The 27,165-nt window shown below is 45.3% G+C and overlaps 1 protein-coding gene across 1 annotated transcript; it reads right to left on the bottom strand.

Annotated features, from left to right (window-relative positions):
• Nucleotides 1-7,973: 7,973 nt before the first annotated feature.
• On the bottom strand, nucleotides 7,974-8,915 carry LOC142302841 (olfactory receptor 6P1-like). The gene has a single exon (XM_075343952.1). It carries the CDS (start codon nucleotides 8,913-8,915, stop codon nucleotides 7,974-7,976), a length of 942 nt encoding a protein of 313 aa, XP_075200067.1.
• Between the last annotated feature and the right edge of the window lie 18,250 nt (nucleotides 8,916-27,165).

Consider the following 27,165-nt stretch of genomic DNA (forward strand, 5'->3'; position numbering starts at 1 on the left):
ATTGTGTCTTGAGAGATACACTTACGACAATTAGACATCAGCCAATGTCAGTAAAATGTAGGTCATAAGCCACACATACTTTTAGTGTCTATAAACAATAAATATAGTCACCACTGCATCATGCCTGTCTTTATGTTGCATTCATGTCCTGATTTTTTACACCTGAATTCAGCCAGTGTCAGTTAAATGGAGCTCAGAAGGCACAGATTCATTTAGGGTCCATAACATTAATCTTTAACACCATACTTTGCATTTGATGTTGACGCACCTTTCTCTAGAAGAGAAGCCTGAAGTGTGGATGTGCCCTCACGAAAACCCTGGGGGCGATGTCTACCACATCCGCAACAGCTTCTCAAAACAAAGAACATGTCCCTTAGAGGTACTTTACACGCTGCGACATCGCTGACGATATATCGTCGGGGTCACGTCATTAGTGACGCACATCCGGCGCCGGTAGTGACATCGCAGCGTGTAACACTAATGAGCGGCGATCAACGATCACAAAATCGTTCCAAAACGGTGAACGTTGACACGTCGTTCATTTCCTTATTATCGCTGCTGACACCGGTACGATGTTGTTCGTCGTTCCTGCAGCAGCACACATCGCTATGTGTAACACCGCGGGAGCGACAAACATCTCCTTACTTGCGTCCACCGGAAAAGGAGGAAGGAAGGAGGTGGGCGGCATGTTCTGGCCGCTCATCTCCTCCCCTCCCTTTCTATTGGGAGGCGGTTCAGTGACGCTGCTGTGACGTCGCTGTGACGCTGAACGAACTGCCGCCTTAGAAAGGAGGCGGTTTGCCGGTCACAGCGACGTCGCAGAGCAGGTAAGTAGTGTGATGCTGCCATAGCGATAATGTTCCCTACGGCAGCGATCACCACATATTGGCCGTACGACGAGGGTGGGTGCTATCGCGCTCGACATCGCCAGCAAATGCTAGGGATGTCGCAACGTGTAAAGTACTCCTAAGAGTGTATTATACAGCCAACAAATCAGAGGATATATCACCGAGCAAGTGAAGAAATCTGTGCAGCGTATTATGCAGATGATGGGAACTGGTACAGAGCTCAGGTGAAGGACCGAGTAGGCCCGAGTGTGCAATGCTGCTGTTCCACTATGTGTAATGGCGGACCCCAAAATACTGCTGGGATAGAGGATATTTCCCATTGAGATACAATCTCTGTGGAGCATATTATGCAAGTGAGTAGGCTTGGTGTGCTAATGCTGCTTTTCCACTATGTGTAAGGGTGGACAAAAAAAAACACCCCTGAGGGCTCTGATATACACTGAAAGACAAGGTGAGGAGGGCGTCATAGAATATTGTGTTACCATTAGTAAGGAGTAGCACTCCTAAAGTGGTAGAGCATATGTGCAAGGGCGGGCAAGAAATTTACCCCTGAGGGGGCTCTGATACAGACTAGAAGAGATGGTGAGAAGGGCCTCATAAAATATTATACCATTGGTAATTAGTGGATCTCCTGTAGTGGTAGAGACATTGTATTATGTTCAAGCGCGGACAAAAAAATTACCATTGGGGATATACATACATAATTCATGAGCCTCAAGACATGGTGGAGAAAGAGGAGGAGTAGGATCAGAGAAGAAAAAAAACATATACCCTCGTTTGGATTGGAAGGGATGCTCATTAATACAATGTACAAAACTGAACATTTTGGGTGATAGTAGGTTTGCTTGATTTCATCTGGTGGGTGACAAAGTCTGGGGAAATCCAGGCCTTGTTGAATTTTATAAGTCAGCCTGTCTACATTGTCATGTGCCAGGCAGCTGCTCCTATCTGTTATGATGGCCCAGGCAGCACTCAGAATCCACTCAGAGAAGACACAAGCAGCAGGACAGGGCAGCACCTCCAAGGTGTACAAGGAGAGCCATCTTGGACACCCAATATTTATATGGCACTGAGGAATCATGGAGGACATTGGTATGGTTTCCTAGGTATGCCTTAATCATCTTTGTCAACTTCTGCCTCCATGTCACAGTACCCCGCACAACTGTTCTTTGGTGCTGGAACGACTGGAGGACAAGTTCCAAGGTCTTTTACATTGTGCACCGGTCTTTGTTTCCCCTACTCTGCTTGTCCTTCCTCTGTAATCCTTGCCTGGCCAAAGAAGCAGGATCTCTGCCACCAGCATTGTTTGAGGGTAATTTTTGGAGCAACTGGTCAACAACTGGCCTTTTGCTATTGTTGCATTTTATTAGCCTTTCCTGACATCGGAAGTACAGATGGAAATTTCTCCTTGTACTGTGGGTTGGGAAAGGTGCACAACCAGTATTTGGTGGCAGCCGCTCGCGAAGATCTTGAGAAAGGCCATAGGACATGAACTCTACCATATGTGCCAATTTCTAAGAGTCCACCTATCAGGATCCCTCCCAGGAGAAAGACTGTCCATCATCTCCGCCTCAGTCCATCAATGCTGAACAGATAAGAAGCTGGTGTGTTAAGGTGGCTTTACACACTGCAACATCGCAAACGACATCGCTGTAACGTCACCGGTTTTGTGACGTAATAGCGACCTCCCCAGCGACATTGCAGTGTGTGCAACACATCAGCGACCTGGCCCCTGCTGTGAAGTTGCTGATCGCTACAAATCGTTCAGGACCATTCTTTGGTCCTTTGTTTCCTGCTGTGCAGCATGATCGCTAGAAAGTCTCAGTGTGTAAAGGGGACTTAAATGTGCAGGCAGCAGGAGCCGGCTTCTGCGGACACTGGTAACCACGGTAAACATCGGGTAACCAAGAAGCCCTGTCCTTGGTTACCCGATATTTACCTTCGTTACCAGCCTCCGCCGCTCTCACTGTCAGTGCCGGCTCCTGCTCCTTGCACGTGTAGCAGAGTACACATCGGGTAATTAACCCCATGTGTGCTGTAACTAGGAGAGCAGGGAGCCAGCGCTAAGCAGTGTGCGCTGCTCCCTGCTCTCTGCACGTGTAGCTGCAGTACACATCGGGTAATTAACCCGATATGTGCTGTAACTAGGAGAGCAGGGAGCCAGCGCTAAGCAGTGTGCGCTGCTCCCTGCTCTCTGCACGTGTAGCTGCAGTACACATCGGGTAATTAACCCGATGTGTACTGTAACTAGGAGAGCAGGGAGCCAGCGCTAAGCAGTGTGCGCTGCTCCCTGCTCTCTGCACGTGTAGCTACAGCACACATCGGGTAATTAACCCGATGTGTGCTGTAACTAGGAGAGCAGGGAGCCAGCGCTAAGCAGTGTGTGCTGCTCCCTGCTCTCTGCACGTGTAGCTACAGCACACATCGGGTAATTAACCCGATGTGTACTGTAGCTAGGAGAGCAGGGAGCCAGCGCTAAGCAGTGTGCGCGGCTCCTGCTCTGTGCACATGTAGCTGCAGCACACATCGGGTAATTAACCCGATGTGTACTGTAGCTAGGAGAGCAGGGAGCCAGCGCTAAGCAGTGTGCACGGCTCCCTGTTCTCTGCATGTGTAGCTGCAGTACACATCGGGTAATTAACCCGATATGTGCTGTAACTAGGAGAGCAGGGAGCCAGCGCTAAGCAGTGTGCGCTGCTCCCTGCTCTCTGCACGTGTAGCTACAGCACACATCGGGTAATTAACCCGATATGTGCTGTAACTAGGAGAGCAGGGAGCCAGCGCTAAGCAGTGTGCGCTGCTCCCTGCTCTCTGCACGTGTAGCTACAGCACACATCGGGTAATTAACCCGATGTGTGCTGTAACTAGGAGAGCAGGAAGCCAGCGCTAAGCAGTGTGCGCTGCTCCCTGCTCTCTGCACGTGTAGCTGCGTGCGCTGGTAACCAAGGTAAATATTGGGTTGGTTACCCGATATTTACCTTAGTTACCAAGCGCAGCATCGCTTCAGTGCGTTGCTGCTGGCTGGGGGCTGGTCACTGGTTGCTGGTGAGCTCACCAGCAGCCCGTGTAGCGATGCTCCAGCGATCCCTGCCAGGTCAGGTTGCTGGTGGGATCGCTGGAGCGTCTGACTGTGTGACCTCTCCACAGCAACCTCCTATCAACTTACCAGCGATCCCTATCAGGTTGTATCGTTGTTGGGATCGCTGGTAAGTTGTTTAGTGTAAAGGGGCCTTTAGTCCCATCTGTTCTGTAGCGCAGACAAGCAACTACTGTTTATCCTCCTTCTCATCAGCATTCTCCTCCTCAACTGCAGCATGTATGGTTGAGTTGTTCTGCGGAATTACACCAGTTCATGACAAACTAGTAGGCCTTACATGCGGGTCGTGTGTGCCATGTTACGCTGCTTCGAGTAGTCCACAATCATAGCCAGTTCCAATGATGCCATCATCAGTGTTTCTATCCCACATGTTTTCCTTCTTGAAAAAAGGCTTCAGGCAATGATGGATGTGGTGTTGTACCAACAGTGGCCATTTACACAATTGTCCAGCAAGGGGACAGTTTTGGAAGATGAGGATGATGATGAGAAAGAGACAGGACAACAGAGGCCCAGTGGAAGCACAAAGCAGAGGAGGAGAAAGTCACTAACGCAGCTAGGCCACCGATAACCACTTTGCAAAGGAGGGCTAGCCTTGGTAAAAAGTGAAAAACTTCCTCAGCATGCCACAACATCCAGCACCACCATCTGATATGGTCCATATAAGCAGGAGGCAACGTTTTATCAAAATGATGAAGTGATGGGTCTGCCTTATTTAACTTCTAGGTCTCTAAGTTGGACAAATGACCTGAGCTTGCCCTTTATGCCTTGGCCTGCCCTGCCAGAAGTGTACTGTCAGAACATGTGTTTAGCATGGCAGGGGGTATGATCACAGACAGGTGCATCCACCTGTCCACAACCAACATGGGCAAGCTCACATTCATTAAAATGAACTAAGAGTGGATCCCACAGAACTTAACTATATCACTGGCAGACATATAGCCAGCAGAGGGGCCCAGAGGGGGGGCCCATTGCAAACAGGGTCTGATTATGCCTGGCTAGAGAGCTTGGGCTCCGGGTCTTCGGCGGGCCCCCTGTGCTTGATATAAAGGGGGTCGCAGCCGGTAACAGCGGTTGTTAGAATAGGCCCATGGGCCATCAAACGTCACTGCTATGCACCGACCACTGACGTCACCATGCAGTGCATAGCAGTGACGTTTAATGGCAGCCGGTCTATCAAAGTTCGTGTATATTAGCAAACGGCCTCTGATAGGCCGACGGCTATTAAACGTGAAAGCTTAATCTGAATGGTGATCTGAAATGACAGGTAAGATGGGGATAAATGATTGGTGGAGCTGAATTAATCAATTCTGCACAAATCAAAATTGCACAATTTGTAAAATCCAGCAAAATAGTGTCCAGCTGGAAACTTTGTTATGGATTCTGATAGCCTTAATATGTTTCAAACCAAACAATCAAGCAAAAACTATTAAACTAAATGCTCCTTGACCACACACTGTCATATGTAATACAATCCATGTACATATAGGGTGTGACACCTACTGGAAGGCTGGAGCAGAAGGAAAACCAGATCAGAAGGGACAGGAATGGCAGTGGCATGACCGGTAAGGGAAGCACCAAGGACAGTTGAGTATGTCAATTGAATTCCCTCAGCTGAATTTAGCAAATCTAATTACTCAAATTTTGGGACATTCAATAACTGCTGGAATTCCTTTTTCTTAAGGGCGCTTTATGTCGCGGGCGGAGGAGGGGACGCTGCGCTCACCCACTGCTCGGGTCCGGCTGCTGCTGCTGCTCGGTGGTGGCTCGAGCGGTGGGCCGGATCCCGGGGACTCGAGCGGTGTTCCTCGCCCGTGAGTGAAAGGGGGTGGTTTGGTGTGTGGTTTAGGGATATTGTCCGTGACGCCACCCACGGTTGTGGTGAGGTTGTGACACCACCGCTGCTCTGGACGGGGATCCCGGGAGCGATGACAGGGAGCAGCTTGGATGTTGATTCTCCCCTCCGTGGGTAGGGGGGTTGGTTGTCCCGGGGCCCGGTGAGGGTTAGTGATGACAGGCGGGTTACGGGGCCTGGTGAAGTGCAGGGTCGCGGGGGCAGCGCTGTGCCGCACGGCACGGTGGTACTCACTCAGCCAGTAATTTACACGGAGTCTCTGGTCAAACAAACGGCTGGATGGACGGGTCCCACAGGCGGCTGCGGTTGTTCTCCTCCCGGTAGGTTGATGGTGACTGCCTTTCCCTGCACCTGTGTTGTGTTATGGTTCGAATGGCTTCCCACCAGTAACCCGCTCCCCAGCTTGGATGGATGCTGAAGGAGCCCCTTTTGCCCGCAGGCTCTGGCCCTGGGAACTGTATCCTTGGCGGTGACTGTATTTCCCTTTACGGTGTGAGCTGTTGCCTTCAATCGGGTCTTGACTGCTGGGAAATCCCGGAGGTTCCCTTCGCTAACGGATTTGACCGGTTTTACGGCGACTCCTAGCCTGGTCGGGGTCCGTAGGCCCTGCCGAATGGTGCTGGCTTCTCTTTGCTCCCCGATCCGGTACCTTCGGGCCACCGACCGTCCACGGTCCTCATGGTTCGCTCCAATCAGCCTCTCCTGCAGACGGTCACCACCGTCTGCCAACCTTGCTGTATGTGCCCGGGCCACACACCCGGACACCGTCAGGCTACTCCTCTACCACTTCACTCCTCCTCAACTCCTCTCCAAAACTCATCTCTAATCTGACTCCTTTTCCCGCCTCCAGGACTGTGAACTCCTAGGCGGGCGGGACCAACTGCCTGGTCCACCCCCTGGTGTGGACATCAGCCCCTGGAGGAAGGCAACAAGGATTTTTGTGTTTGGCTTTGGTGTGCCTAACCGGGGTGTGGGGTGTGTTGGTGTAGTTATGTGACGACCTGGCTTGTCCAGGGCGCCACATTTACATGCTGCAACATCGCTAGTGATGTCGCTAGCGTTCACACTCGCCCCCGTCGTTTGTGTGTCACGGGCAAATCGCTGCCCGTGGTGGACAAAATCGCTAGTATTCATCACACATACTTACCTTCCTAACGACGCAGGAACGGTGTTGTTTGTCGTTCCTGGGGTGTCACACGTAGTGATGTGTGCTGCCTCAGGAACGACAAACAACCTGCGTCCAAAATCAATAACGATATTTGGGAAATTGACGACGTGTCAACAATCAACGATTTTGCATCGTTAGCGGTCGCTCGTATGTGTCACATGCAATGACGTCGCTAACGAGGCCTTATGTTCGTCACAAATTCTGTGACCCCAATGGCAAATCGTTAGCAATGTCGTTGTGTGTAAAGCGGCCTTTAGGCCTAGCACACACGGCGAGCAATGCGGAGCGAGTAGAATGCGATGAAAAATCACATTCTGCTTGGACCAATATTACTCTATGGGCCCACTCCCATGAGTGATTATTTTCTCAGCCCTAATTGGACTGAGAAAACAGTCGCAGCATGCTGCAAGTGGAATGGTATCCTGTTTTACTTGCACCCATTATGTCTATGGCGCGAGAGAAACATCGCATTGCATTCGCATTACACCAGTGTAACAGGAGTGCAGTGCGAGAATCGCATCAGCCGGCAACGGAGGAGAGAGGGAGATAAATCCCTCTCTCCCCTCCACAGTGCCGGACCTCCCCTCCGCAGTGCCGGCCCTCCCTTCTGCAGCTGTGGTCTGATCGCATGATTGAACCACAGTCGCAGTGACACTCGCATGACACTGGGCTCCCGCTGTGTGCAAGCGGGAGCCAAGTGTCATGCAACGACTCACACTAATCCCCATGTGGCCTCAGCCTTAACCTTAAGTTACCACCAATGGTGCACCGAGGACTGGCTTCTGCCTAAGGCATGGGTCCGCAATTCTAGTCCTCAAGGGACTGCACATGTGATAATTTAATCACCTGCACAGTTGATGATTTTAACACCCATGCAATGCTAAGGAAATCCTGATAACATGCACTGTTGGCGGCCCTCGAGGACTGGAGTTGGGGAACCCTGGCCTAAGGTATTAAAAATTTCAAGAGTTTTTCAAAACCAAACAAACTTTTTTGTTTTTAATAGCGCTATATCCGTTGATTATTAGTTACGCTAAATAACTTCTCCATGATGACTCTCATTTCACGGTTTCTCAAGCAGTATATGATTGGATTGAACAGTGGAGTTATGACAATATACAAAAATGCAATCAATTTGTTAACAGTCAAAGTATCTCCGGTAGCGGGGACCATGTAGATAATTATGAGAGTTCCATAGTACATGGTGACCACAGTCAGGTGGGAGCTGCAGGTGGAGAAGGTTTTCTTTCGTCCTTTTGCAGAGGATATGCCAAGAATTGTTATAAAAATGTAGATATAGCTGACAATAATTAAAACAAAAGGTATGGCAATCAAAGGAACAGAAACGATCAGAATCATTAACTTGTAGGCAAATTTGTGAGAACATGTAAGTTCAGCAAATGGAACAATATCACAGAAAAAATGGTTAATCACATTGGGGCCACAAAAAGAAAGTTGGAAGAGAAAATTAAGAGTGATCTGGGTCAAGAGTAAGCCAAAAACCCAACAATAGATGACCAAGATATTCTGAAGTCGAGTGTCCATGAGGGTACTATAGTGAAGAGGGTAACAAATGGCCAAGTACCGGTCATAAGCCATGACTGTGAGGAGGTGACATTCTACGCATCCTACGACACAGTAAAAATAAGCCTGGGTTATACAACCCCGAACAGAGATGGTGGCTCCTTCCAACCATATAACACGCAGCATGTTAGGAACAACAACAGTCAAGAACATGGATTCCACAATTGATAATTGCTGGAGGAAAAAGTACATGGGAGAATGGAGCTGCGGTCTAATAGACACTAACACTATGACCATAGTGTTTATCAAGAGGGTCATAGTGTAAATCACAAGTATCATAAGAAATAAAACAGTGGCCCAAAAGCCGATAACATCTGGAAAACCTAAGAGAAGAAATTCAGTGACTGACCGGCTGCTTTTATTCATAATGTATTAGTAGAAGTGCATATTTGACGAGAGCAGTAAAGTAAAATTGGCTTTTGTGGTCAAAATAATTGATCCGGAGACAGTGTCCAGGACTCCATATTCTCCTGTCACGTGAAGAACATAATTAACATATTTTTATAGCTGTCAATAATATCAATTATGTTTTTGTACAATACAAGTATAATGGTGGTGGGTAGCTTATCCGACAAAAATTGCAGAATATTGGGTTGGGTTAAGTTGGATGGAACCTATGAAAACAAAAGAAATAAATGTTAGAATAGTTGAAAAAGTAGCTTGGAAACTAAGATTGGTATGATGATGGTTCTTGTTCCATGTAAAAGCTCAAGAGGTTGTCTGGGGGTTAATTTTTTTTTTAAAATGCTGAAAAAGTTACCATATATTAGGTTCATAAGATGCACCAGATTATAATATGCAGCCCAAATTTAGAGGAAAAAAAGGTAAGAAAAATAAAATGGAGTCCATCTGACAATCCGGTGGTATCTTACTGGGGGGATGGCAGCGGTGGTGGAATGGGATCACAGGAGGCAGGGGTAGTGGTGGAGCAGGATGATACTGTGGGCGGTGGTGCGGGTGGCGGGTGTCCCAGATGCTCTAGAGGTAGACAACTTCCAGAAACTGTAAGCCGTGCGGGCTTCAAAGAAATGGTGCCTGGAGTCGGTGCGTGCACAGATTGAGCTATCGGCTCAATGACATGCCAAGATTTCATCTGAGCACACACCACCTCTGGGCGCCAATATTTGAAACCCACACCACCAACATTTTCAGGATGCTCCTGCCTCATAGCCTGTCACTGAACTGGCTTCAGCACAGCTCACCCACGCACTGGCCCCAGAAAAGCTGCCACTGCACCGGCCCCAACACAGCCTGCCACCGCACTGGCTGCAGCACAGTCCACCACCACACAAGCCCCAGTACAGCGCCCGCCTCTCGGTAAGGTGCATTCAGATTTTAAGATGCAACCCTCATTTTCCTCCCATTATTAGAGTCCCACACCGCCAACATTTTCAGGATGCCCCTGCCTTACAGCCTTTTGCCCCACCGACCAGTTCGCTGTCGAACCGGCCCCAGCACATCCTGCAGCCACACCAGTCCCAGCACAGCCCCCCGCCATACTGGCCCCAGCACAGCCTGCCACCGCACAGTCTAAAGCACAGCCCATCAACGCACAGGCCCCAGCACAGTACCTGCCTCCTGAAACCCAACCACCTCCCGGTCGTTTACAATCGGATTTTAGGACGCACCCCTCATTTTCCTCCCGATTTATTGGGAGGAAAAGTGCATCTTATAATCTAAAAAATATGGTACATAAAATATACTCTCTCTCCTGTTCTGATGCTGCCATATTGCCTATCAACCTCTACATTTAACTATAGTAACAACTTCCATCAACAGAAGAATGTTTCCACTGCAGATGTCCAATGCGCATGTGATGGAACATCATCAATAGAGATGGACGTGAAGATTGGTGGGAGATCAGACAGCACTGGAATAAAATGAATGGGGATCACTAATGTCAAATTTGTTTTCTTTTTCTTATCTTTACCATTTTTGAAAATAATATTTTCCCCCCACCCAACATACACAGTATAAAAAGATCAGCATCACCAGATCAGGGAAAAACAACGCTGACATTCAACTTAGGTGAATGTATGGCCCAGGTCAGAGTGTAGCAATGAACACATTGCCAACAATTCCTCGTTATTGACTTAACAAGTATAAATCATTTTTACCCTTGGGCCCTTAAGTCTACGGAGTTGTGATATTTCACCAGGTTTTCCTGATGTTGAAGTTGACCCTGTTTTGGTTAATAGGCTCTATATCAAGATATTTTTGCACATAGTCTCACTTTAATCCCTAGTAACTAATACATTACCACAGCTATTAGGAAAGTTATTTTTAGAATTAACTATAAAAACTGAAACATATTGCAAGAGCTTAAAAAAATAAGAAACAAACAGTGGGGTCATGTATGAGATGGTGAAAAGCCATTTACAGGAATCTATCATCTTAAAGTGACCATATTCAGAGCAAATAGACTTTGCGTTAATTGATTTACTTACCAAGTTCCAGAAGTAATCCAGTTTTCAATTTTTTATACCATGCAGGGAGCTTTTTTTCTGCAGGGGCTCTTTGGTTGTTTCCTCAAAGTGGCTGCTGGCAAGTGGAACAGGTACAAGGAAATAAATTAATCCAGTGGGATTAACACCAGAAAGATGAGCACAGTGGTTCTAAAAAAGTTATTGATGGTAGCCATGCTCATGCCATGGAGATCATTTAATAACACAGGTGAAAAGAGGAAAGGCATTCCTAAGATCAATCTTAAAGGGTAATGTGTAAAATATGCAGGGGCGACAGACAGGAGAGTTTTAAGGAGCAAAGCTGGGTCATAAAACAAAAGTCAATTCCTAAAAAAATAGTAAATCAGTCATGTATAGTCCCTGACAGAAGGTATGTCTCTTATTCATGTTATGTAGATAAAAGCTTATAATCTGACTTTAAATTCATCCATTGGTTTCATAAATTACTCTTTTGAAATCTTAAACCCTCCCAAATTTGGTTTAGGTTATGAAAATAAAGTTGCTGCAAAACTGAAATATTGATCATTTAATGAACACAGAAAGGTCAGATTTTGGCAAGACAAAAGTTTTGTCGCCTTGTCATATAATGCACTCAATCCTAGTTTACATCCTCACCGGTGCTCACTAAATGATCAGTTAATTAGTGGGGGTGTATGAAAACAAACCCAGCACCCCAGACCTTCAGCTGAACAGCAATTTGACCTCTGACAGCATGCTAAAAATCCACCTTGCGACCAAAACCTTGATTATCAAGAGGCTTAAGACCAGATCCACTGCAGAGGTGGCTGGCACCTTTAATGTGTTTCAGCATCAAGTACAAAGAATTAAAAAAAGATTTGAAGAGACTGGAGATGTTTTTGACAAGCCCAAGTCCGGCAGACCCCGCAAGACAACTGCTCAGGAGGTACGTTTGTTGGTTAGAAAATCCAAAACCAGCCCCTCTTCCACTGCAGCAGAGCTCCAAAAGGCCTGGTCACCTAAAGTCCCTGTGTCAACTAGAACCGTTTGTAGGATTCTGTCTCGAAATGGCCTCCATGGTCGAGTCAGTGCCCAGAAGCCAGCACTAAACAAAAGGCAATTAAAAACCATGTGGCATTTGCCAAGTCCCACAGCCTGCTAAACAAATGGACACTAGAAAAGTGGCAGAAGGTGGATTTCTCTGATGAATCTTCAGTTGAATTACACCACAGCCACCGCAAATACTGAAGGAGACCTACTGGAGCACGTATCGATCCAGAAAACAGTTAAGTTTGGTGGTGGAAAGATCATGGTCTGGGGTTACATTCAGTATGGGGGTGTGCAAAACATTTGCAAATTTAAAAGCAATATCAATAGCCTAAAATATCAAGAAGTATTAACTACCTCTTACATTCCCAATCATAAAAGGGGTCATATTCTGCAGCAGGATGGTGCTCCATCTCATACATCCATCTCTACAACAAAGTTCCTCCTGGCAAAGAAGATCAAGGTGCTCAAGGACTGGCCAACCCAGTCACCAGACATGAACATCATTGAGCATGTTTGGGGTAGGATGAAAGAGGAAGCTTGGAAGACAAAACCAAAGAATCTAGATGAACTAGGAGGCATGTAAGATGCATTCTTTGCAATTCCTGATGACTTCATCAATAAATTGTATGAATCATTGTTGAACCGCATGGATGCCGTCCTTCAAGCTCATGGAAATCACACAAAATATTAAATATGGCTCTAATAGCACCACAACTTCATTCACCAATGTTATGCAGCATATCTTTGTATTAGAAGTTAATTATTTGTTTGAATTTCACATTACTTTCTGTCGGCGCCAAAAAAATTTGTCTTGCCAAAATCTGACCTTTCTATGTTCATTAAATGATCGATATTTCAGCTTTGCAGCAACTTTATTTTCAGAACCTAAACCAATTTTGGGAGGGTTTCAGCTTTCAAAAGAGTAATTTATAAAACCAATGGATGAATTTAAAGTCAGGTTATAAGCTTTTATTTACATAACATGGATAATCGACAGAACTTTTGTCAGGGACTGTATAGCCCAATGTCTACCAGTGTTAGACAATAAATAAAATTCCATGTGCTCATATACACACAAATCGGTATTTATTGAACCGCTAATTTATCCTAGTGATTGGTTGATGAGCGAGACCATTACTGGTCATCACAGGACTGTCATTAATATTAGTGGGAAGGTACACACATCATTAAGCATCAGAAAAAGCAACTCTGATACCAATATTGCCATTGCCACTATGAGCAGAAAATTAGTGTCTGACCGCAGTGGTGGCCAAAGTGGGAACTAAACTAACTTAAACTGACACTGTACCTCTTTAACTATACTCATGTAACCCACTGATGGTTGACAAAAAATGTTATTTAGCCTTTTCTGTGAATTGTAAAATTACAATGTTTACAATCGTAAAAAATTAAAATTGTGTGTTTATTGTCATAGTTCTTATAAAACCTATTACCAGCCGCAGGACTGCCAATAAATCCCATAAAAAATAAAATCATGTATAGTCCCATACAATATAAGACTGAACATATAGAGGGGTTAGTCATAGTTCTCCCTTAAAAAATTATAGTATAAATATAAAACATAAAAACAGAACAGAAGAAAATACACTAAATTGCATGGCTTACATTTTTGAACTACCCAGGTGTTAAAATTACTCAATTGATTTAATCATTTTTTGATCAGTTTGTAATGTCACATCTCACTTGAACGAAACATGGTATAAGTTTTAGTATCTGTAAAACCAGTGTAAGGCCCCCTTCACACATCCGTGATAAAAACGCACATTTTTCACTGTCCGTGTTGAAGGTGTGTATGGCCATCCATGTGCTGTGATTTTGGGACATGCGTGTTCACCGTGTGCTATCCGTGATAGCACACAGCGATTAGGAACTTTTTACTCACCTGTCCCTGGTGCTGCTGTCTCTGGCGCTGCTGCTTCTGAGTCCCGATGCAGTGAATATTCATAAGCATAATGAGCAGACCTGGAAGCAAGAACAGCAGCGCCAAACACAGCCACACTGGAGACAGGCGAGTATAGAAAATAATTTTATTTCAAAGACACGTGTTTTCTCCGGTACGTGTCACACTGGTGTCACACAGATCACATAAGTGTGTGGTCTGTGTGATATCAGTGCTGCCGGAGAAAAACAGACTTGTCTCTGTGTGGAGCACATGGACACGCATATGTGCCCCATGGATACACGTTCGTAAAAAAACATGGATGTGTGCACAGACTCATTGATTTTAATGGGTCTGTGTATGATCGTGTCACCAGTACGTATAAAAATGGACATCATATGTACCAGAACCATGGATATGTAAAGGGGGCCTAAAGAAGATGTGAAAAACTACATTGTGGTCCAGGGAAACTGGAGCGTAGATTACTTTGATATCTGACATTGGCTGCTAATGACGGATACATGTTGCTAAATAATTACCAATAAGGCAAAATGTGGAATCAATTACTAAAACTTATCTTAGGAAAAACATCAGAATGCAAAAGGTAAAAGAACAAATTAGCATCTGTACAGCGCCACTCTGTTTCTGTTACAAAGGAGATATCCCCGGCACACTGTTATGTTTCCCAAATGAAGTCCAAGAAAGAGTCTTGATATATATTCCAATTTTTATTTTTCAGAAGAAGGGAATAATAGTACAATTTGCAGAGAGTCCGCCTAAAAACGTTTCGGCCTAACCTCGGCCTTCATCTGGTCGGACAGACTGACTAGAAGGATCCATAAACAGAAACATAGAAACATAGAAAATACATCAGTGGAGAATAAAAATCGATACCTGCACAAATTGTATACAATGACAATTAACGTTTATAGTAAACGTTAGGCCGAAACGTTTTTAGGCGGACTCTCTGCAAATTCTACTATTATTCCCTTCTTCTGAAAAATAAAAATTGGAATATATATCAAGACTCTTTCTTGGACTTCATTTGGAAACATAACAGTGTGCCGGGGATATCTCCTTTTTCTCTGTTTTTTTCCCCCTGAGCACCTGTAACAGGTGATGCTAGGTCCTCCCACACCCCCTCTGTTTCTGTTACAGACCTTCAAGGTCCATGTTACATGCTGGATTTGGAGGAGAACTAGAAAGAGAAGGAGGAGAAATGTTGATTAGCAACTAGTGGATATAGAAGGGGACATAGACTTGGCACTGACAAAGGAGGAGGCAGACAGTCAGAGTGAACTGACAGACAATGAAAAAATAGGGCGATCAGTCATGTTGTCGAACATGGCAATCTGTATGTTGCAATGCTTGTGGGAACACATGAAGCAATGAGATGACTATTGGTTAGCCATGCTTTAAGACGCAATAAAAGCAAAAGAGTGGAGTTTTTTCCTGATTCCTTTAATAATTAAAAAATGTCTTATTACCAGTATAAGCGGAGTAGTGATCAGCAAGCACTACTATGTTTAAGTGCTCGGGACTCAAAACTAGCTGGTCAGACGCTTGTACTGGCATGACTCGAGTACCGAACGTGATGCCAGTCACAGGGAAACTTGAGCATTTTTCTGGAAAAGAACCTTAAAGGCATCCTCAAGTGCATTAAAACCATCAATTCCTATGATGAAAATTACTCTTATGAAATTCACCTCAATGAAAGGAATACTGATAATTACTACTGCTGCAGAGGATAAGTTCATCTTAATCATCAGTCACAGAAACTACAAATTGCCAGCACCTCAAATATAAATCCTCATAAATGATGTACTGATATCAAGTAGCAAACACAACCTAATAATTAATGGTCCAGAGGAGACTGAAAAGTATTCTTTTATGGTTATTATGCCGCAATCATGCCACTACTGTAGACTGGAAGAATAAGATTTTTATTTTGGTAATCAAATATATGGACTGTACATTAGATCAGATGAAATCTGTATTATGGTAGGATGAGTCAGAATGTGAGATTTTTGGCCTCATCCACCTGGTGAGACACTAATAACATTAAGAGATGGTTCCTGAATGTGTTGTTTCCACTGTGAAGTGTGATGAATGATATTTAATGATTTGGGGGTCCATACTTACGCTTGTTGGCTACCACTAGTGATGAGCGATCCTTATCGGCAAAGATCGTAAAATGCTAAAATCATATGATCTGATTGGATTGGGATCGAGCAGTCGAACATTTACCGAAAAAGTTGGCAATCTTATTTTGATACACAGCCAAGATAAGTGCACAGCTGGGGATTGCAGCCTGTAGGCGTGGCTTTATCTGTGTCGGTATCAATAGATGGGGGACACTACACCAATTGTTTATTTTAAATCATGAGAGAGACCCACACACAGTGTTTGTAATTCCAACCAATCATCGATGCAGTCTGAGGGCGGGGTCTGACTGCAGCCAATCAGAAACGCCGGTGTCTGGAGAAATCAGTGAATATGCAAAGTTATCAGCCCTGGAAGTAGCGCTGCAGCTCTGGGGAGACTGAATAAGCAAGTTCTGCTTTAACCCTTTTTTATTTTCTTTCTTTTACAGTACCCCTACACCATTTTACAACACATCACTTTTGCCTCCCATTGAATTTAATAGGTTCGGCTAGGATCGATGATCGGATCAGCTAGGTTTGCCGATCTGATCAGCGATGTCAGGCGGGATCAGCCATCATGAACTGATCTGATCCTTGGCAGGATCACTCATCTCTAGCTACTACATCAGTCTGCAATAACTTGATTTTCCATTTGGTCTGCTTTTAATGGGACCATCATTTATGTTGCAAAAGGACAATGACCCAAACACAGTTCTAGGCTGCAAACGGGCTATGTGACCAAGAAGTAGAGCAATGGACTGATGCATCAGATGACATGGCCTCCATAATCACCTGAGTTTACCTCATTTGAGATTGGTTGGGATAAGTTACACAGCAGATTAAAGGCAAACATGCCAGCAAGTGCCCAGCACCTCTAGTAACTCTTTCAAGACTGTTGGAAAGCAAATCATGTGGCAACCTGAAATAGCTGCTTAAAGCCTGCTTTACACCTTACGATATAGCATACGATATCGTATGAGATCGTAACCGCCCCATCGTATGTGTTGCACGTTCAATTTGTTGAATGTGCCGCACATACGAGTAACCCCCCATCACACATACTTACCCGTCCATACAACCTCGATGTGGGCGGTGAACGTCCACTTCCTGCAGTGGGAGGGACGTTCGGCGTCACAGCGACGTCACGTGGCAGCCGGCCAATAGAAGCGGAGGGGCGGAGCTGAGCGGGACGTAAACATCCCGCCCACCTCCTTCCTTCCGCATTACCAGACGGGAGCCGCAGGACCCAGGTAAGATCTGTTCATCGTTCCCGGGGTGTCACACACTGTGATGTGCACTACCCCGGGTACGATGAACAACCTGACATTCAATTCATGAGGAATGAACAACGTGCATGCGATGAACGTTTTACCGTTCAATCGCAATCGCACGTACCTATCACACACTGCAATGTACCTTACCATGCCGGATGTGCGTCACTTACCACGTGACCCCGCCGACACATCGTAAGATATATTGCAGCGTGTAAAGCGGGCTTAAGAGTATGCCAATGGTGCATTAAACTATCAGAGTAAAATAGAGAATATTTTATGGAAAATAATGTTTAACACGTGATTTTTTTACTCTTTGCTTGTATGTGTGTTTGTTTGGGGGTTTTGTTGTCTTCAACAGGAATCTATAATGTGCACATTCCATTAATAACGAAGAAAAACATTACATGAACTGTCTAAACTATTGTCCAGCACAAGAGTGTCTGTTACATTGAGTCATTCAAGGAACACAAACATATGAAGAAGATAACTGGAGTAAAAAGACTAATGAAAGCGCTATCATTTCAATTACCTTACAAAATACTCTACAAAATACTGTAAAGCGGGCTTTACACGCTACAATATCGTTAATGAATTATCGTCCGGGTCACAGTGTTTGTGACGCACATCCGGCGTCATTAAAGATATCGCAGCGTGTGACACTTATGAATGGCCTTAAATGATCGCAAAAGCGGTCAAAATCATTTGCCGCGGAGAGGTCGTCCTGAAACAAAAATTCCGTTTGTGTTTATTAGCGATGTTGTTCGTCATTCCTGCGGCAGCACACATCGCTGTTTGTGACACCGCAGGAGCGACGAACATCTCCTTACCTGCCTCCACCGGCAATGCGGAAGGAAGGAGGTGGGCGGGATGTTACGTCCCGATCATCTCCACCCCTCCGCTTTTATTGGATGCCTGCCGTGTGATGTCGCTGTGACGCAGCACGAACCGCCCCCTTAGAAAGGAGGTTCGGCTGTCGCAGAGCAGGTATGTGCATGTGACGAGGGTAAGTGAGGTGGTGCAGCATGGGCAGCGATTTGCCCTTGTCGCACAACCGACGGGGCGAGAACGATCGCTAGCGAGATCGCAGCATGTAAAGCCCGCTTAAGAGTCTCTCCTGCCTGATGAGGGGCTCACAAATGTCCACGTATCTTAGAAACAATTGGATATTTATCAAGATTGTCATTGGAGCACTACTAAAGGGTTCTTATAAACATTAAAAAAGTGCTGATCTCAGGGGGTCTAAACGCAGTTATTTCCAGCTGTCGGGAGATGAAGATTCTAGAAGCCTGAGAGCAGGACTCTGCAGCCACATTCTGAATGGAGCAGAAATGCGCATGCTTGATGGTGGCTCCATTTATTCCTTATTTCAGTACAAGAAATAGTAGAATACTTCACGCTACTGTCTCTGGAAAGCCCATAGATACCGTAGGGATTGGGGTGGAGGATACATACCGTCACTCTATTCAGGATGGGGCTGCAAAGCCCTACTCTTTGGGTTCCAGAGCCATGATCTTGGGATCAACCAATGTTACAGCGGTCCTGTGATTAGCAGCTTCTTTCTCCCACACATAGGGAATAATTTGCAATTTCAAAAATAGCCTTTAAATGCTACTTTAAGTAAAAACTATATTTGTAAAACTTAGTGATGAGCCAGAACTAAAATGCTCTGTGCTCTGTACTCCTAATGATGGGTGAGCAGTACGATGGTCATCATTACTCAAGTCAAGCAGGTCAGACACTCGGATAGGCTCCAGTCGAGTAATGGGTATGATGCAAGTCAATGATTGGGCACTTATGCTATCCACCCACAAACAGCCAGCCATAAATAGACCTTTTCCGGGGAAATGAGGACTATTTTTTGAGGTTTTTTTGGACATACTACATCTTAAAAAGTGTTTTTTAACTCCAGTGAGAGCCATTCTGAAAGTGGCACTCACTGGGGCGCCGGCTCCTATCATTCAGTGATGTTAGCCTGTGCCTTGTGTTCAATGTTTCATGTATGACATATTCAAGCACACATAATACTTGGCTGAGCACCGCGAGTACCCGAGCACCCTAATGCTTGATTGAGTACAAAGCAGTTCCGAGCATGCTCACCCATCATTAGTAAAACTCATGTAGTTATTTAACCATTATCACAGGATACATATATCAAAAAGCTCAAAACTAACTTTCTCTATCAAGAATAGTAGTTACAAGAAGAGACTTTTACACTATTACATATTAGCCTATTTACTTGAATGGCCATCAGGTAATGCTACGTTTTCTTGCATGCGTGTGTACTCCTCTGGACAGAACAGCTGGTACTGGTTATCATGCCCTTACTGCAATGATAGTGGTCAGTTTTAGCACAGTATTATCCCTTCTAACTTGTCAAATTCTGCTCAGGAGACCATCAGCCAGTCCATGCTTTGTGGTCCAACGTCAGCCCATGATAATTGGCCATCTGAGGGAAGCATTACGAGGCTTTTACACTAGACAATTATTAGGAAGCATTTTGACGAATGCTCAGTTCCAAATACTTGTGCAAAGAAAACAAGTTGCCAATCAGCAAAAGAAAAATTAAATGATTTTTCAGCTTATTTCAAAATAATCATTCCTGGCAGAAAATCATTTTGTGTAAACAGGACACGGCTGTAAACGCACGGAAAAATCTTTACCTATTGTTCTTAAAGGGAACCTGTCACCAGATTTGGTGACTATAAGCTGCGGCCACCACCAGTGAGCTCTTATATACAGCATTCTAACATGCTGTATATAAGAGCCCAGGCCGCTGTGTAGAACATAAAAATGACTTTATAATACTCACCTAAATGGTGACTGCAGTGGAGTTGGGTCAATTGGCGTCTCCATTGTCCGGTGCCGGTGCCTCCTCTTTCAGCCATCTTGGTCGTCCTTCTGAAGCCAGGGTGCATGACACATCTACGTCATCCACACTCGCCGGCATTGAGGTCCTGCGCAGGTGCACTTTGATCTGCCCTGAGCAGGGACCGGTGAGCGTGTATGACGTAGGATGCATCATGCACCCCGACTTCAGAAGAAGGATGACAAAGATGGCCGAAAGAGGAGGCACTGGCACTGGAGAACGGAGATGCCCATATGACCCAACTCTACCTCAGCGACCATTTAGGTAAGAATTATAAAGTGATTTTTATGTTCTACACAGTGGCCTGGGCTCTTATAGAATACTGTACATAAGATCCCACTGGTTCTGGCTGCGGCTTATAGGCCCCAAATCTGGTGACAGGTTCCCTTTAACACATGGAAAGTATTGTCAGGCTATCTGGGCAGAGGAAACAGAATATCACAAGAAACAATCTTCTGCTGGTATGAGATGTTCTGTAGAGGTAACCTTGGCCTTGCTATTGCTAATATTCACACATTCATTTTAAAAAGATATTTTGCAGTGTAAAACACATAACTTATGTATATAGCAAACATCCTCCTACCATGAAAATAAATTCTGTACAATCGGCTGCAACTAAATTGCCTGTTTCTTCTCACATTCCTCGAAGAACCGATCTGAGAATTCTAGTTCCTCGGGGGCTAAACTCTTCATGTGCTCAATATCTTTTTAGATTTTCTTCCAAGCAGAGGAATAGTCTTATCCCCTTCGACATGAGGACGTAATAAGTGCAGGAGGACAGTCATATATAATGATGATTAGGGGGCACTGATACCTGGAGCTTTTTATGGGAAATGGAACGCCAGGGGAATTGGATTCTTTCTTTTTAACAAGTTGCTGTGGGACGAATATTGTGCTAATTAGCTTCAGTCAAGTATAATTAGATTGTTCTTTCTGATGAATTTATTGAGAATAATGAGAAGCTCTGGATGACACGTTTACATTTTAGGACATTTATATTAAATTTAGGTGAAAACTTGATAGAAAAATATGGGTCAATATTTGGAATCAGGTTTCATATCAAGACAATGAAATAATGTCCTTGAAGGTCTCACCCAAAACTCAACTGTCCCAATAGCGAGAAGCTAAATTCCTCCAATCAAGAAGTAGTCTTGCATGATGTAGTCTTGTACGGGATACACATTGGTTGTGAACACCAGAACTGATGGTTCTCCACACAATATTTGGCTTAAAAGGGGATTGGAAAGGGACAAGCAGACCACACCAGTATTTACCATAAGCGATTCATTGGAGAGGCTCTTGGTTGACAATGGTGCATAATACTATTTACTAGAGATGAGTGAATTTGCACAGGCTAATTGATTTTTCCGGAATCCAAATTATTCACAGATTGCTTCAAGTCAATTCAGAAAAATGCTCATCAAATTTTTTTTTAATTGTAGAGGACCAGGAAATGAGGTAAACAAAAAATGATGACTCCCTTCATTGTTCAGCTATCTTGCAATTGCCACAGCCCACTGGCCAGTTCTCCAATTGGTTCAGTCTCACGCTACTGACGCTTTCGGAATGTTCACCAAGGTTCCCTTTTCATCTCAAGTATTGTGTGACCAGACCCTTCACCTTCTATAGTCATAGACTGTCTAAGCCCTTGATGCTAAGCATCTTGTGTGAGAAACTTACTACCCCAGTAACTTTTTCTCCCAGTCACCACACTGACCCAACTACATTGGATACTTCGTGTATATTTCACCTCCTTTTTCACGGTATCCCTGGCTCCGGTCTCTCATAGCAGTAGGGACATCCATGTCATGCTGCCTCGTTGACAACTCAGAATCACATCTGTTCTAGCTGCAAACTAATCCTTGTCTGCAGTTCTAGAAGAATTTGTTTCATTCCCTGTATGTTAATCTCTCCATTATAGGCTCATCCCAACATTAACTCTACTGCCTGTTATTGGAAAGACTTCACATTTTTCTCACATTTCTACACACACATTATAATGCCCTGCATTATCGCATCCAACATAACACTGCTATGCCTTCCATTATACATGAACATTTCAAATTACATAATCAACACTGCTACATCTTACACATTATACATTCCTATCTTATATTACTAACACGTATCTCTGGCACGCATTACATTGCACAGCATTGACGTGACTGGTGTCTTCTGGGGGAAAACACGATTATAGGTCCACCTCCTTACACTAATATTACCAGTGGGGATATTATACACTGGAGCTCTGTATATAGTATATTTTGTATTGTGTACAGTGAATATAGAAATCACCAGTTACATTATACACACAAGCTCTGTATATAGTATATATGTGTTTACATTTAATAAAATAAAGGCTGCTTTACACGCACACGCCCCCATCGTTTGTGCGGCATGGGCAATTTGTTGCCCGTGTCGCACAATCCTGTAACTCCCCGTCACACGTACTTACGTCCACTTCCTGGAGGGAGAGGGATGCTCAGCGTCACCGCGACATCACACAGTAGCCAGCCAATAGAAGCGGAGGGGCGGAGATGAGCGGGACGTAAACATCCCCCCACCTCCTTCCTTCCTCATTGCCGGTGGGACGCAGGTAAGCTGTGTTCATTGTTCCCGTGGTGTCGCACGGAGCGATGTGTGCTGCCACGGGAACGATGAACAACAGGACGTACGATTTTTAGAAAATGAGCGATGTGTCAGCGATGAACGAGAAGGTGAGTATTTCTGCTCGTTCATTGCTGTCACACTCTACGATATAACTAACGATGCTGGATGTGCGTCACTACCGACGTGACCCCGACGTCATCTCGTTAGATATACCGTAGTGTGTAAAGCCCGCTTAACTTACCAGTATCGTCTTTAGTTAAAGACATTCATCTTCAGTTTTCTTCTTCATCCGGTGCAGACCGCTATCCTTTCTTCCAGTCAGGACTCGTCTCTGCAGAAAATGACACAGACATCTATAGCTGATTGCTTCCAGAGCACATCGCCCACTTTTCCCTCGATTTCTACACTATGTCAGATGATGATAAAGAACAACATAGTGCTGCTTTACACAGGAACAGGACTTCCTTTTGTTTGCCCCATGGAGGACAGTACCTTGAAAATAAATTGTATTAGAGCAGTAATAATTAGAGTTGAGTGCGGTTCGCGGTTCGAGGTTCTCCAGTTCGCGGCTCGAGTGATTTTGGGGGCTGTTCTAGATAGAACTAGAACTCGAGCTTTTTGCTAAAGCTCGATAGTTCTAGATACGTTCGAGAACGGTTCTAGCAGCAAAATGACCAGCTAATTCCTAGCTGGCTTTCCGCTGTAATAGTGTAAGTCACTCTGTGACTCACACTATTATGAAATTTCAGTGTATAGTGTGCGGGAACAGCGCATTCAGATCACTGCTGTATGGATAATGGCGATCGCCATTTTTTTTTTTTTTCCTTGTCTTCCTTCCCTAAGCGCGCGCGTGTAGTGGGGCGGGCCAGCATGTCAGCCAATCCCAGACACACACACAGCTAAGTGTACTTTTAGCCTGAGAAGCAACGGCATGTGTGATAGGATGTCCATGTCACATGTCCCTGCATTATAAAACCGGACATTTTCCTCCAGCACGCCATTATCTGCCTTCTGCGTCCTTGGTGTCAGTCATCACTGGCGCAGCTCCTATCTCCGATACTGCTGTATGCGCTCCATACACAGCGCTGTACAGAATAGGGATAGAAGTTTCTATCAGTCCTTATAAGGGCCTATCCCGGCAGGGTCAGAGCCATAGGTGACTGGTCCGTGAAAACAGAATTTAACAGCTACACAAGATGACAGCGTCTGTGTAGCTAAGGTCAGGGATTTCCTTGCTGCATTTCCCCATTAGGAGGGATAGAAAGGCAGGCTTCCTTTCCTCTACCCAGAGACCCACAACCCTTGCACTGTACCCTCCTGCCCTTTACACACTCCAACTCATTGTTACTAAGCCATTATACTAGCAAACACTGAGTAAACTTAGTGTCATCCTAAACGTGGCTGTTGGACTTCTGTATTGTCCCACTAGTGCAAAGATATTTGCATCACGCCTGCTTGAATTGCACACGCAAACTCATTGTTACTAAGCCATTATACTAGCAAACACTGAGTGCACTTAGTGGCATCCTAAACGTGGCTGTTGGACTTCTGTATTGTCCCACTGATGCCAAGCTATTTCTAGCACCTGTGCAGGACACCCTCCTGCTCTGTTTTTAATAAGCTATAATGATAGCAAAATATACTGCCATTTAGTGGCATCATAGAACTGGCTGTTGTATTCCATTAGTGCCCCACTGGTGCCAAGCTATTTCTAGCACCTGTGTATGACACCTTCCTGCTCTGTTTTTAATAAGCTATAATGATAGCAAAATATACTGCCATTTAGTGGCATCATAGAACTGGCTGTTGTATTCCATTAGTGTCCCACTGGTGCCAAGCTATTTCTAGCACCTCTACATGACACCCTCATGCACATTTTGCTACGCTAATGTTATAGCAAACTCAGGGAATTCATTGCTGCATTTGATAATTCGGAGGGATAGAAAGTGAGGCTTCTTTTAGCTTTTCCTTCTGTTCATAGACAGCATCTCCAAGTCCACACCCGAAGAGCAATTTCTCCTCCACGTGTAAGTGTGGAGAGGCAGCTAGTGCGCATGCGTGTGCCGATTTACCCCAGCTGCAGCCTAACTACAGTGTTTCGCCTAGTGAGTATGCTCAGCCTGACTGTGCCATTGCTGAGGCTAAGTCTTCATTTCGGGATACAGCGCATGCTCCCACACTTAGTGTGAAAAGCCTCTTTGCACAGGTACTTGCATTCCGTGCCGGGTCTAAGTCCTGTTTTGTGCCTAGACACCATGCTAAAGCTGATTGTCTTTTTTCAGAGACTGTATTTCATGCAACTGACCATGCTCAGGCACTTACTGCATCAGAAACTAGGTCCGGTAATGAACTCTTTGGCCCTACCCCTGATGTGGGGGGCCCATATAGACCACAGGGCATCTGGTGTCCTGACGATGTGGCCAGGCCAATCCCAAATGGCTTGCAGAGGCCCGTCCCTATGACTTGTCACCTCATTATTGATGGTCAGACGATGACTGGTGAGGTGTTTGTGTCGTGGCAGCCATGAGGTCATTATTGAAGTTGCGGTTCCAAATAGGACACTAGTTATGCCACTCATGACGTGTCACTCTGCTTTTGTCTCCAGGAGGTGCATTGTGGTCCACCCTGGTTTGGGGCGGACCCAGGTTATAAAACGGGCTGGAGCCAACAAGGAGGTGCGCAGTCTTCTATTATGCTCCGAAAGAGCACACCTCCATGTGTTGAACCCATTGCGGCTTTAGGCCAGAGGTAGGCAGGGATAGGGCATCGATGCAGGCCGCCACCACAGTTGGTAACGCAGAACGGTTAAGACCAGCTTCTGTCCTACAAGTCCTGCTTGTGCAGCCCAGTGGCATTAACAGGCCTGCTGCTGATGATGCTCCTGCTGTCCACAGGTGTGGCCCCATTGCACACGGTCAGCGTACTCAATGGCCCCTGTGATGTTAACAGGGAGTTCCTGGGCTGGGTGGTCGTGTGGACCCTGTGACGCTAACAGGGCTCCCAGTCTCCAGATCCGAGTGGCGTCTAACTCGGTTCAGGCTACTATTAGTTTCATAGCCACACAGCTCTGTATCCTCCACCGAACCTTCCAGTTGCCAACCTCTCTTTTCCATCTGGGAGCACGGTGGACATTGACTGCTGATGGGGATATATACCTTTCTCTTTCTTTTCTTATTAATTTTCGTTATATAGCGGTAACATAGTATATACCACCTTATCCAAATCTGCCAGTCCCACCGTAACAGATGGTGTTTCTTCAGAAAATGTTACTTTTGCTTAACCAACAAACCCACGGACAAAAACTTTTTTCCCCTTTCCAACACACCTGTTCCCCTTTCCACCAGCATCTGTCCTTTTTCAACTCATTTGGTATATGACCAAAAGTGCAACTCTGCAGGGACACCGTACTCAACGCCATCTCAGCACAGCAGCCAGCCCTCGGTCCCTCAGATGTGGACAAGTAAAAGACCATTTCCTCCTATCCATGACAAAGCGTTGAGATTCACTCTGTGCAGCACTGGTGTTTAGTGGAAAAGCAGATCTAAGAATCCGTACCACCTTCTGAAGATACTCCTGTACACGTGCGTCCCTTTCTATGGCAGGAATTATTTCGCCAAATTTTGTCTTGTACCGGGGATCTAACAGTGTGGCAACCCAGTAGTTAGCATTACTTCGAATTCGTACAATCCGAGGGTCATGTTGTAGGTAGTGCAGCAAGAAGGCGCTCATGTGTCTTGTGCATCCAGGAGGACCAAGTCCTTGGTGTGTTGGTGGCAGAGAGGTGAGAATCGTGCCTCCTTCCTCTGCCCTCTCCCCCCAACCTCACACAACCAAAATGTGAGCAAGCTCTCACTCATCTGCTGAGTCTTCCATGCCCATCGCCAGTTCGTCCTCCATTTCTTCATGGGCTCCTTCACCTTCCTCAACAATTTTTGCTGATACTATGCGCCCTTGTTAATCCCTATCCCCCACCATAACTGCCGCCTAGGTGCCGCTCACCGTATGGACCTTGTAGATCTTATTATTAGTGATGAGCGAGTACTAAAAAGCTCGGGTGCTCGAAGCTCGGGCCGAGCCTCCCAAGATACTCGTGTACTCGGCCCGAGCACCGAGCCCAATGTTATCCTATGGGAGACCCGAGTATTTTTGTGAAATGACCCCCCGGCAGCATGTAGAAACCCTAAAAATGTCACAAAAGTCTCAGAAGAGTGCTCAAATGACATGGCATCAGCATGGGGAAGACCCCTTGAAGCATTTATCACTCAAAAGTCACAGCTGTGAACAATTTTGTCCGAGTTTTACGCCATTTTTACGGACTCACCAGAAAACCTTCCAAAATGACACCAAAA

This window comes from Anomaloglossus baeobatrachus, chromosome 4 (genome assembly GCF_048569485.1).
Source record: "Anomaloglossus baeobatrachus isolate aAnoBae1 chromosome 4, aAnoBae1.hap1, whole genome shotgun sequence".
NCBI classification, from domain to species: domain Eukaryota; kingdom Metazoa; phylum Chordata; class Amphibia; order Anura; family Aromobatidae; genus Anomaloglossus; species Anomaloglossus baeobatrachus.

What these genes read in the sequence shown, in the direction of transcription:
- LOC142302841 (XM_075343952.1), bottom strand. Translation starts at nt 8,915, where the DNA reads ATGAATAAAAGCAGCCGGTCAGTCACTGAATTTCTTCTCTTAGGTTTT.